Here is a 12,428-nt window from a genome sequence, read left to right on the forward strand (position 1 = left end):
CGTGGCCGCCTCGGCTTTCCTTGCCCTCACCAGCCGGGACCGGGGCAAGACGAGAAGCCCTCAGGGAGCTGGAAGTGCCGAGCCAGCYCTTGGAGAGGGAAGCGGCCGGTGGCCGGGCGGAGGAGAGCGGGGGCAGCCCGGGCCGCGGGCGCCTGCGCGCCCCCCGGGGAACCGGCCAGCTCCAGGCAGCCGAAAGAGGAGCAAGAAAGAAACCAAGTCTGGCAGCGTATTTACGATGTAAAAATCACGATAAAACTTACACTGAAATTATTTCAAAGCTGGAGGTGGGGGATCTTTTAAGCTCGGATGGACTCGAAATGTCCTTTCCAGGCGGGTGGCTGGAGGACGGTTGGAGGAGACAGCGGGAGGGTGGGCGGATAAAGATCCTCCCGGGAACTGTAAAGCAGCAAATCTCTCCTCTTTGCCAACGCGTAGCCTGGGAGGCGCAGAAAGGGTGGAACGGGTCCAAAATAGGGCGCAAGGCGAAGCGCGGGGCCCCACAGCCTTGCGCAAAGACAGGAAGAGGGGCCCAGGGTAGGGAAGGGGGGGGGCCCGATCCCACCTGGGGGAGGGAGCCCATGGGGGGAGGAAGGCTGCTCTGACCCGCAGCGGTCTTGTCCGCCCTTCCTCTGCTCCACGGCACTTCTCGTAGGGACGAGGAGCCCCCGCGCAAACACCAGCATCGCGGAGCATCCGCGGCGACGCTGCGCACACAGCCAGGCCGGCTGCGCGGCTTCACCCCCTTCTCCCCCCGTTCCCACTTAATCTGCATTATTATTAGCCGTATTTTATCCTAGGAAAAACAAACGTCTCCCTCCCTTCCCATCACACACCAGGGGGGTAGGGGGTGGCAGGCCCAGATAACAAAGCAGCTGGTGTGGAACGAAGTTGTAAGGAAATAATTGATATGTAATAAGGCTGAGTGAATCTATCCCAAAGAAAATATTGCGTAAGCGGTTATGATTAAACACGCCCGGGAGAAAGGCGCTCTCATAAAGGAGTAATGGAGCTAAGGAAACAAATGATCATTGGGAATGTTAAACACAGAGGGGCATTTCATCACACAAACATAAATTCAGCTTAAAAGAGACTTGGGGGGGGGGGGGAGAAAGCAACCCCCCCCCCTCCCCTGTCAGGCTGTGCGATGGACGCCGTTTGGAGACGCTGGCAGCGCGGGGGAAATGGCAGGCGACCCCCCTGGCAAAGGAGGGCCCGATTCTGCCACGTGTTTTTAAACCGGGATCTGGCCCAGCTCACCGTCCTCCGAAGCCCCGGCGGCGCCCCCGGCCGCGACCCTTCCCTGCCGCCGCGCGGGAGCCCGCACCGCTGCCCCGTCCCTCCTCTCCCCGGCCGGGCAGCGCAACCCCCTTTTCTGCCCCTTCCCCGATTTGAGGGGCAACGGGTGATAAAAGGCCATGTTACCCCTGCATAACCGGATCGAAGCGCAAAGAAATCCCCAGGCCCTGCCTTTCCCTTAACGTTGTCCTCCTCCCCTGGAAAACGCTCTTTGAAAAGCCACGGAGCGCGTCCGTACGGTGGGAGAGGTACGCGGAGCACAACCTGCTTGCTCGAGGGCCAAATCTCCCCCTGCTTGAACCGTTCCTAGCTGGCGGCTTTACAAATGGCAGCGTGCTCCTGGCTGAAGCTCTCGCCGTCAGGCCCCGGGATCGAGGGAAGGAAACTCGTTGGGAGAGGAAGGATTTGCTGCACCACTCGCTCGCAGGCGACTTTCGTGCAGGAGCAGCGCGGCGACGAGCCGGCCAGCCCTGCTGACCCCCGGCTCCAAAACCCCGCGCTGCACCGGCTCGTTACGAAGTATTTTATCTAATTCCGTGCTCAGAACAGATCATCACACTCATTTTTCTCCTCCTCCCATTCCCACGAGTAGGTACAGCGCAGGTGCCTATTTCCCCCCGCTTGGAGGTTGCAGGATCGGCCCTGCAAACCCGTCAGGAGGTGGCTCGATCCGTCGGAGAGACTCGGGATGTTTGCAGGGCTGCAGGCGTTTGTTTTCGTTTGAGTAAAATCGGGAGGTTGGGGGAGAGAGGAGGGAGACAGTCGTGTAACAACTTAAAATAATTTACCCCAGAAAAAAAGGAAATCTGGGCAGGAGTTTATCCGGCAGTTCCCTTTGCCAGCATGTTTAAAATGTATAAGTAATTTTAAAGTGTGTCTTCACTTAATATTTTTTCCCCTTTCTCCTTCAGATGACAAGGAAGACCAGTGATTGCAAGATGTCTACAGATGGCACCCTTTAAGAGTTTCCACATTGTATGGTTACGAAAAAAAAAAAAACCCGTGTTTGTGGTTCTTACGTCCTTCCCAACAACTTTCTTATAGTCGTCTCGTTTGATGGCGTCTGTTGTTCGGGCTGCGCACGTCGGCTTTTGAAATTACACTCGTTTCCCCCTCGCGTCAAACCGGGACCCCTTCGGAGGGGCAGAAATTCCGGGGTGTCTGTGCGCGTCTAGTGAGAGAGAAAGGAATTTCTCCTAGAAACAGGCAAAAGCTGGAAATTTCGCAAACTTGTGCCCAAAGTAATTCGTGATTTCCTAGCAAACCGAAGTTAACGGTTGCCTTGGCGCCCTGGTTTGGGTTTGATGCAACGTTTTGGGGGCTGCTTGGGGGGCATTAGAGAAATAATCACTGAACTCTCGTTTTCGGGGGGGGGGAATAAACTGCTTTGTGTGGAATATTAGCGAGGCACCCAGTGCCCTTGTTTTCTTTGCATCCATGAGCTGGTTTCCTGGGGACGGGCTGTTGGGAGAAGGAGCTGGAAGTGGACTCGGGCAAGGCAAGGCTACTGTTAGTGTTCGACATTAAAAACGATCATCACGATTGCTACGATTTCAGAGCCTTTCCAGTGATAAATTACAACGGCTTCAACAGCAAAAGCATCTTCCCCCCCACCCCCGGAAAAGGAGGTGAATTCCCTGTTTTCCAGACAGAAAGCAATTTTCTTTTTCCTTTCCCCGTAATTTAAAACACAAACGTCTCCCGCGCCTGAAAGCTCTTGCAATGCACTTGCCGGAGAAAACACGACTGCGCCTTTTGCCAGGGAGAGATCCCTGGCGGGCATGAGTGTCCGAGGAGTTTTCACAGGACTTTCTCCAAGTTGGAGGGAAGACGTTTCATTTCTGGTTTCCTCCCCGCCGCTTCAAAAGCGGCGTTAGCTGCAAGGCGTTCAGAGAGCCCCCTGCCCTCCCCTCTCCCACCAACGGGCGCACAAATCAAAGCTTTGAAACGAACTTTAAAGCCAAAGGAGGAATGGGCCATTTCATCCCTTGAACTTCGTGTCGAATATTAAAAGACTGCCCGGACAAATTACCCAGGCTTGTTGCAGGACGGAGCAGCCTCGGAGAGCAAAAAGCAGTAGGAGGAAATTGCCCACGGCTCCAAAAAGATATTGGTTTCTTGGACCTCTGCACAGCAATTACGGCGAGGAGTTTGTACACAAACACCTAAAAGCGAGATCAGGCAGGAGAAATAAGAGCCCGATTTTGTAATTAATTTTGTGCAGAGACACTTCTAGCCACGGGCTTTGCCAGGAATCAAAACAACCCGTGAAACCGTTTGCAGGATCGATCTCTTGAATTGCCAGAAATTGGGTTAACTTCTGTTTTTAAGAGTAGATCTCATTTAGGATCCTGAATCCATTTTATCCTGGCACTTGTGACACTCAGAAGCTACAAGATACTTGATACATTTTAGGCGCTTTCAAAACTCTGACCTAAAACCAGCACAGAAAATCCTGGCGTGACGGTGTCATTACCGTCGCGCTACTATTCCGATATTAGTTTTCACTGCAGTTACCCCCAAATAGCACTGTGCAAAGGTATTATTTTTCCCCGTGCAACAATCCAGCTACTACAATCCAGGATTTATGAATTTGCGAACGGGTGGGGAAACACCTTCCTTTATTGGCAATTCTATATTCATTGAACCGCAACTATTCCGGAAGGCGATACATTTACTAAAGTGAGAGAAACTGCTTTTTATTTTTATCCACGTCCCCGCGCTTTGTCCCTAACGGCTGCGAGCTCGCCTCGTCGGGGGCTGCAGTTCCCYGTTCAGCTCCACGCACGTTTATACCCGCATCAACCTGGGCACATTTGGGCTCCGCAGATCTCACCCAGGCACGTTTCGTACCTCCTCTCCTAGCTGCCCGCGTGATTGACACGGGCAGGGCTGAGCGGCCGGGCCGCGGTTTAYACGAATAATGGTTTTCATTATTTTCGAGGTGGGAGGGAGGCGGAAATAGGAAAGAAATATATATTTATGTTGAGCTACTTCTTGGATACGTGCAGCAGCAAATACAGAACTCCCAAAAAGAGACCTGAAAGAGCCGCTCGCCTAGCAGTTTCCCAAATATATTTGCTGCCGGGGCAGAAATCGGCGGCGGCTCCGTCTCCGCTGCCCCTCACGCCGCCGTGCTGCCCTTCACCCCGCAACCGCGGAGGTTGCGCGGCCCCGAGCCGCGGCGGGCAGAGGGGTGCGGAGGGGCGCGCAGGTCTGGCCGGGACAGCCCCTTCCGCACCCGCGGACCTGCCGCCACCGAGCCGGCGCCGCCGCCTGTCCCCTCCCGGCGCGTTTATTTCCCCGCCGTTTTCGAGGGGCAGCTTCTCCCTCTGCTCGCACCGTGCCTTTTTGCCTTCGGGAGGTAAGAGCCAACCCCTTGCCCCTTCGTGTCAAGATGCTAAAGTACATCACGAAATAGCATCTTAGAAAACAGACCAGACCCCCCCCCCCAAAAAAAAAAAAAAAAAACCCAAAACCCGAAGCTTTGTGCCATCTACAATCAGGGGGTGCCGGATCCCACCGACGGCGCAGGAAAGGGGAGGCGGGGAAAGGGGGTGGGTTTCTCTCTGATGAATTCCTAAACAACTCCTATTATTACTTTCTTCGCCAACCAAGGGTGAATACAGGGTCCAAACGGCGAGATTTGCTTTTCAAACTGTAACATGAAATCAAAACACCTGTTATACATTAGCCYTCTCCCACTTCCACCTCCCCTGTAAATGAAATCGTTTAAATTAAAAAAAAAGAAAGAAAAAAAAGGAAAAAAACAACCAAGAGAAAATAAGAGTATTGTCTTTCTCCCTTGACATATGGCATCAGAGCTGGAGAACCGGGCATCACTTAAGGTGAATAAATGAATAACAAAGCATTTGGGAAGGGAGTAGAGGAGTTTTCGCAGAGCATCCTTAGCCGCTTTCTCATCCAAAACCCGCCGGAGGCAGAGGCGATCCCAGATCTACCCCCACTTCCCTAACCCGGTACACAYAGACCCGGGCGGAGCTCGCAGCCCAGCCCAGAAACCGCCGTCAAACGCACGCACGGCTCCAGCCAAGGCACCCAAAACCTCCCCACCCACGGACGGGGCCCAAACGCCTCCCCCAGCCCTGCCGAGGACAGCCGGCGGGGGCGCCCCCCCCCGCCCCCAGCGTGCCCGCCCCGTCGGGGCCGACCCCACGCATTTCCCCCATCGGGTCTGACCCCACGCGCGGCCCTGAGCCCTGACTCGTCGCGCGGGGCCGGGCGAGCCCCAGGGTGGCCCCCGGGGGGGGGAGCCCCTTTACCTTGGCGGCGGCGCTGCGGGGCAGGGGCTCGGCCGCGGTCTCATGGGTGCTGAGCGCTGCGCTCCCCCTGGCAGCGGGCTCAGCTGGCTACTGGCCCTATTTCCGCTTGTAACTACGAGGGGACCCAATGCTTCTCCCTGATAAGGTATCACAGTGTCTCTCCAGCGCAGCGGTCAGCACCTTAGCTCTGAGCTCCACGGGACCGCTGGCAGCCGTTCCAGGACAGCAGGGATATGTCGAGGTATTTCTGGGAATAATCACATCACACAAGTGCTTACATTCCGGCTTCCTTTCTCTTTATCCCTACCACCAAGTTTGAAGTCACACCTTCTACCGGATTGTTTAAGGTCTCCGGGTTGGAGCGCGGATGGGTGGCAGTGAAGGAGTGTGTGTGTGTGTGTGTTTGGAGGGGGGGGGTATTGCTGGTTGCTAATCTATAGGGTTCCTCCAGGCCAATGAAACTAACATGGTTAAAAATTTCTTCTTTTCAATAGAAATGTCTCCTTCTCTTCTCTCCTCTCTCCTTTAGCCCCCCACCACAAAAAAAAAAAAAAAAAAAAAAAAAAAAAAAAAAAAAAAGCCCTAACCCTTTCTGTTTATTTTTTGCCTGGACTTAGGGGTCTGCAAGGAGCGCTGCTAGGCTGGGAGTCCTGAAAGCTGCTCAAACACAGTTGCAAAGTAACAAAAAGACTTTGTTTTCCCCTTGGAGAGTCACAGGCAGGTTCTGTTATCTGCATACACACTGTGGACAAAGCACCTGGTAAGGAGACCATATAAAGGTATCTTATATGCAGCAGGCGCACCAGGGTAGGTCTCCTGAAACAAAACTGAAGGCCTGAAACCTGCAGCACGCAGGAGTCTCAATGTGTGTGCTGGTATGAAAATAAACTGCCGTAAACATTTGTGAGCGTGTGTCCAAGCACTTAACATGCAAGTGCGGACATAGGGAGAAACACAAACATCTCTGCACATCCAATGCACACTTTGCACATACAGACATTAATCTGTATTATTTCTAGTATTTAAAGCCTGAAAGATAAGATTTTGATCTGGAATTGGGTATATTAGTCCTGGAAATTCCCAGCTCTGGAAATTCATCACTCCACATTTCCTACAGGTCACCCACTAGAATCCTTTTCATCAGGTATTTTGCTGCATTCTCCCTCTGTTCTTTCCAGATTACCTATGGCTTTGTGCTACCATCTACTGTACACCATGCTCACCTGTTCATCTCCTTCATTTGAGTAGGAACTCAAGACCTATTTACAAATCTTAAAATCAGCTTGGATATTAGTTCAAATAGCAGATCAGCAGAAACAAGCACGGATGCAAAATGTCAGTGGGTCAACAGAAACACCTCTACTTATGTTTTATGTCAGGCATTTAGCCTGTCTGCCGAGCAGTGGTAGTCCAGAAGACTCACAGACTGGTTTATATCTTTTTTTTTCCCCTCAAAATACTTGCTTTTACTTTTTACAAAAATRGCAAGTTTGGGGAGTAGAAGAACTTCTGAAAATGTGCCCTGTTTGGGTTGCTCATGAGGTATTCAGTGCTTGTACAGTTTAATGGGGAAGGTAAAGCCAGGCAGATGCAGACAAGTGCTACCTGACTGAGAGGCAGCGTGGACTATTGCATGGCTACTGCCAGAGGGCGAAGCCTTTGGCAAAGCCCTTGATCTCTGTCACCCTTCTCATCCTTCATTTAGTCCATTTTCTTTTCATACTGTAACCACCCTGGGACCAGCAACAGTCTCTTCTTCCTGTAGCACTCAGACAAAAGCAGGACCCCCACCACACTAAGACTCTGCTGTTTTCTAATAAATAATTAAAGCATGTGTATGCCATGCTTATCACCACAAAACCTAGGTTTTGGCTTGGATTTCTAATTATCACCTAAGGCCAATAATAATAACAATCATAATATGAACATTGCTATGTGGATTTAAACCTGCCAGAAAGGCAGTAAGCCAAGTATTACACTTGTGGGAGGTATCTTGCAGAGTACTCCAAGGATCTTTTGTTAGGTCTGGTCTTATTTAATATTTTCATTAATGACCCTGTAAATGGATTACACAGCCCATTAATAAAACCAGCAGATGCTACCCAGCTAAGGGAACCTGTGAACAGCAAGAGAAGATTAAAAAGAGAGAAGAAAGGCACAAAAAGCGGAAAGAAAAAGATGGAGAAAGAGCACAAAATTATGTGTGAGGATTTAATTCAGGGAAAGGTGGTTGGAAAGTTATTCAAAATCCATATTCTTCAACTGTGGTTTTATCCAAAATCCATTAAAATCAATGATTAGTCCCAGAGAGAGCACGGGGCAGAAAGTTAGTCTTGAATTTATAATAAGGAATAATGCCAGGACAGGCAGATACCGCACTAGGAGCACCGCTCACGGAAAAGCGGGATACAAGAGAAGTGCAGGCTGTGGTTCCTCTCTTGCACTCTGCTGCTGGACAACCACCAAAAAAGCCATAAGGAGTCTGGAAAGAACAAGACAACAGGTTCATGATGGAAAGGACAGAAAGGACCTGCAATTTTGAGGGGAGGAATCATCAGCTGCTACGAGTGGCTAATGCAGAGAAGCCCTCATTGGAGTCCTCTGTGCTTCCACCATGTATCATCGTATAGGTCTGTTTGATCTAGATTGCRCATAGCTTGTGATAATGATACAGAAAAAAACAGACCCCAGCAGACATGATAGGAGCATGAAAACTGAGAAGAAAAGTCGACCCAGTTGCCAAGGCTGATCATCTAGGACTTGAAAGCCCAGCTTTCACCAGTCTGTGAGGATGAGTATAAAGATGGCAGGGTGCAGAGAAAATGCACTTGTTTGCCCTCAAGGGAAGATCTGGGATCCCGTTAATATGGTCTGCTACTTGGGTCATTTTCCATAGGAGAGACTGGGTAAGGATGCTGACTGAGAGCCCATGGCCCATTGCTCCTTCCTGCAATGCCAAAAAGAGCTAAGCAGCAAACGAGCACCAAGATGAAGAAGAAAACAAAGGTAAAATGAAGCACAGGCAATTATTTAAGATGAATAAGCAGGAAAATCCTTCCAACAAGCTCCTCTGGGAGGAAAACAGTGGGAAGTGTTGTGACTCTCCATTWACTGGGTATTTAAAATGAGACAGCAGCTAATGAACAAAAAATGGACTGATCAGGTACAAAGTGGAAACAGGAAAAAGGATGAACAAGATGGTCTAATGGTGTTTCTGCCTCTCTCACCTCTGATGCCATTTCAGGAGATATAAACAGAGGCAAAGCAAGAAGCAGAGTGGACTTTCCTAGTGGTTACCCACATGCTAGTAGTAGAACTTACATACCAAACAAATGCATTGGGTGTTCGGATYCCCTTTGCCAGAACAGGTCAGTGGATTTAAGCCAAAACAGGGACAACGCAGGAGTGTATTACACCAGGTGTTCAACTGATGGCAATCAGGCTAGATCCACTGACACTATGAAACCTAGAGCAACACAAGACGGCCTGAGGATCTGGTGTATTATATATCCAAACAAAGGCTGCAGACTGAAGGATGCATCCTGCATGCAGAGATAGACAGGCTTATACATACAAAGTACTTGGGCCTTAAGCTTTTACAGGCAGCTGCACGCTTAACTTTTGAGGATCTATTATGCCAAGGAGTGTGGCTTGATTAATATCTACCACCATTCTCCTCCCTTTTTTTTCCAAATAGCAGTGATAACATCACTTCCAAAAGGCAGAGGAGGAAAAAAAAGCATAGGGCCCAGTTTACCATTGCATTACACCTGTTTTACATCACACATTAAAAAATGAATTATACCAGTATAAAGCCTACCTGTATCGAGGAATCCAATCTCTATTCTAATTCTGACCATTTAATTGACATAGAAATCCCTATGATTTCTATTAACTTTTAACATTTTCCCTTTCAGCACTTACTATTTAATTGTTTCTTTTTAAAATGGATCACCATGACAATATCTTAGCCAAACTATGTGAAGCCATGAATATGATTATGGCCTGCTAATGTAAACAGGCAGGAAGGGGTAAAAGAGTGTGTGTGTGTGTATGCGTGTGTGTGAGAGAGAGAAAGAGAGAGAGAAAGATCCAGTTTATAAACATCCATCTCCAGTAATGAGTCTTCTAGAAAGAAATGAAAAATAGCCCAGGCCTGGTAAAGTCAATTAAGTTGCTTTTAAATAAGAGGTTACCCAGAGAGGCCAAGAGTTAACATGTAAAGGCTTACTGCCAGTGCTGTAAAAAAATAAAAGGAGGCTTGAATATTTGAAGACATTTGGTTGCTATTATAAACAAGTGGATCTAATAGCGTGGGTACATTCATAGACTAAATGTAGGAGTTGGGCATCTTATAAGGACACATTGAAAGGAAAAACTGCAAGGTTCCCTGGCTAAATAATTCCAAATGGGTCATTATAAAATCACCGATACAACACGTGTGGTTGGGACACGGCATTTATAAGGAAAGCTTTTCAAACCAACCAATAATGAGCAGCTAACAAGAGCACAGCCAAAGGTGTATGTAATCTACAGAGAACACATGGCAAAGCTTTACAGTGCAAATTCTTCTAATGACCTGGAGAGCAGATGGCCCTGACACTAGTTCAATCCGCTTGGAAAAATCAACTAAGGTTTATCACATTCTTGAGGTTCAGAACTGGGAAAGTGAGCTTAGTGATGGCACCTTCCAAGGAGGAAAAGGTTGTCTTTCAAGAGACAGGGAAAGAAAAGAAATGAAAGAGAACACAAAAGGAGAACAAAGATGTTCCTCTTTTCTACTGGTTGCTCATCTGGAAAGCCTGAATATTTCTCTCCTCAAAGCAACAGGTCCTTTTTGTTTGGGTTTCAAGGAGATTGCATTGGATTGCTAGCATATTCTGGGTTCAGATCTGCAATTCTTGCAAAGACAAGTGTCTCAGAGATAGAGAGGCATCATAAGCCCAGGCAGCAAAATCACCTTCTCGCAGAAGTCAGTGCTGTAGTCCAACACCCATACACCCTCTCCCATGCAGAGGAGCTTCCCGAGACACCATGGCCTGACTCTTCCCCTTGAAAGCAATAACACCACCGTTCTCCCTTCGAACAACCCTGTACAGACTGACCCATTCCCACAGGACCCCATGGCACCATGTGGGATGCAACATGTCCTCTGATTCGCACAGAGCTGCATTCATTAGATTTGCTCCCTCTTCAAGGGAAAACAGGCATTGCTTAAATACTTGTCAAACAAAGCCATGGGGGCCCTTCACAAAGGGAGACCCAAGCCATCTGGCAGAAGTTTTGACCACCACAGACCATGCCTGCCACTGTCTGACTGGCAGCTCAGATTAGGCCACCAGCATTGACCTAGTTATCCCCGTGCGAGGCTAAAACATGAATCCCCAGCAGACCCAGTATCCACATGCACAATGCAGCTCTTCGGCATAGCAGAGAGGAGTGTGGGATCAGGCCTCCCATTTTGAAATTTAGATCTGAAGAATGGATCCTCATCAGCCTGTCGTTGTTCCTGCTCTGGAGCACGGCACTTATTTCCTGCCAGGTTGGTAAGTAATGGGTCCGAAGGACCACATGCCCTTCCTTTCCAGGGACTCCTGCCTGCTTCACACCTGCCTGTCAGCTGCAAGGGAACATGAGATCAGCAAACACAAGGTCAAGCAAATTAATGTCATTGGAAAGGAAACAGGGTCAGAGCTAAGCTGTGTTCTCAGCAGCAATCACAGGCTGAGTGTGGATGGGGACAATTAACTCAGCAACTTGATGAGGAGACTAAGTTTTCAGTCCCCTCTTCCTCAGGAGGGAGGGGAAAGAAAGGATAGTCACCAGAAGTCATTACCACTACTTTACAATACCCATTTGCAAGACCATCCAGGAAGACAAGCACCACCCCGTACCTGGCAGCAGACAGGCATCCAGGAGCAGGCAATGAGCAGCTAGCAAAGTCTGCAGGCTCTGCGAGTGAAGGAAATGAGGAGAGGAAGCGATTTGTGCTCAACTGCCCAGTGGATCTTCAGCAAAGCCAGAAATGGAGCCTAGTGATCTGATACAAAAAGCAGCTCCCTCACCTCATGGACACACCGGTTGCCAGAAATGGAGCAGACTGTGGGATGGCAGAGGAGGAGAGGGGAGGAGTGAAATTCTGCCTCTATTTGTTTAAGCCACCAGTAAATTAGTGCTGCAAACCTGCCAGGCTGACCGACCCTGTGGTTTCAGCAAGATTTTTTCTGGCTTTCTGGTMTGGGCTGTTATACACACAGGTTTCCTTTCTAGCCCTTGATAAACATTTCTGACCAACTACTCAGGAGGAACAGATTGGGGAGGATGTTTCCAAAGCCCAGCGTGAAAACCCCAGTGCCTCCTCCCTCATGTAAACACTGCTCTCATCACAAGAGTCCCACATGACTCCAGATGGGGGGGACCATCTCTTCCGCTGGTGTTTCTGGAGGCAGAGCCATGCTCCCTGCAGCCACAACGCCTGCGCACTGCAGAGCTGGCTTGCCAGCCAGACTGGGTGTCAGYGTGTACTGCACCGGGGAAGCCCTGAGCTTATTAGCTTGTGCCAGCACTGCCAAAGCTGAGGGGAAGAGCAGCAAGAGCCTGGAAATGGTGGGGAGAGAGGAGGGAGAGGCTGGGATCCATGGGATGAGGATGAGTCAGGTGCAGCGGGGGGGGCAGAGAGGTGCCAAAAATTGGTCTCTAAAGTGCTGGGCGTTTGAGAGTAAGAAAGAGAAGCCTTCATCTTGCTCATCMATAAGCCTCTCCCTAAAATCTGATCTTCTGTAGAACAATACCCTAAAGCTTGGCCTGTTTCCCTAAGGAAGGGTCAGCTTTAGCATGCATGCATCTGCC

General features: G+C 49.6%; 1 protein-coding gene across 1 annotated transcript in view; it reads right to left on the reverse strand.

Annotated features, from left to right (window-relative positions):
- Window positions 1-296: 296 nt before the first annotated feature.
- Window positions 297-12,428, reverse strand: part of TBX3 (T-box 3) — a 97,265-nt gene continuing 85,133 nt past the window's right edge. The window contains exon 7 of the mRNA XM_026075271.1: window positions 297-436. Within this exon, the coding sequence (XP_025931056.1) occupies window positions 297-436 (140 nt within the window). The remainder of the gene's footprint in view (window positions 437-12,428) is intronic.

This window comes from Apteryx rowi, unplaced genomic scaffold (assembly GCF_003343035.1).
Source record: "Apteryx rowi isolate R43461 unplaced genomic scaffold, aptRow1 scaffold_40, whole genome shotgun sequence".
Taxonomy (NCBI): domain Eukaryota; kingdom Metazoa; phylum Chordata; class Aves; order Apterygiformes; family Apterygidae; genus Apteryx; species Apteryx rowi.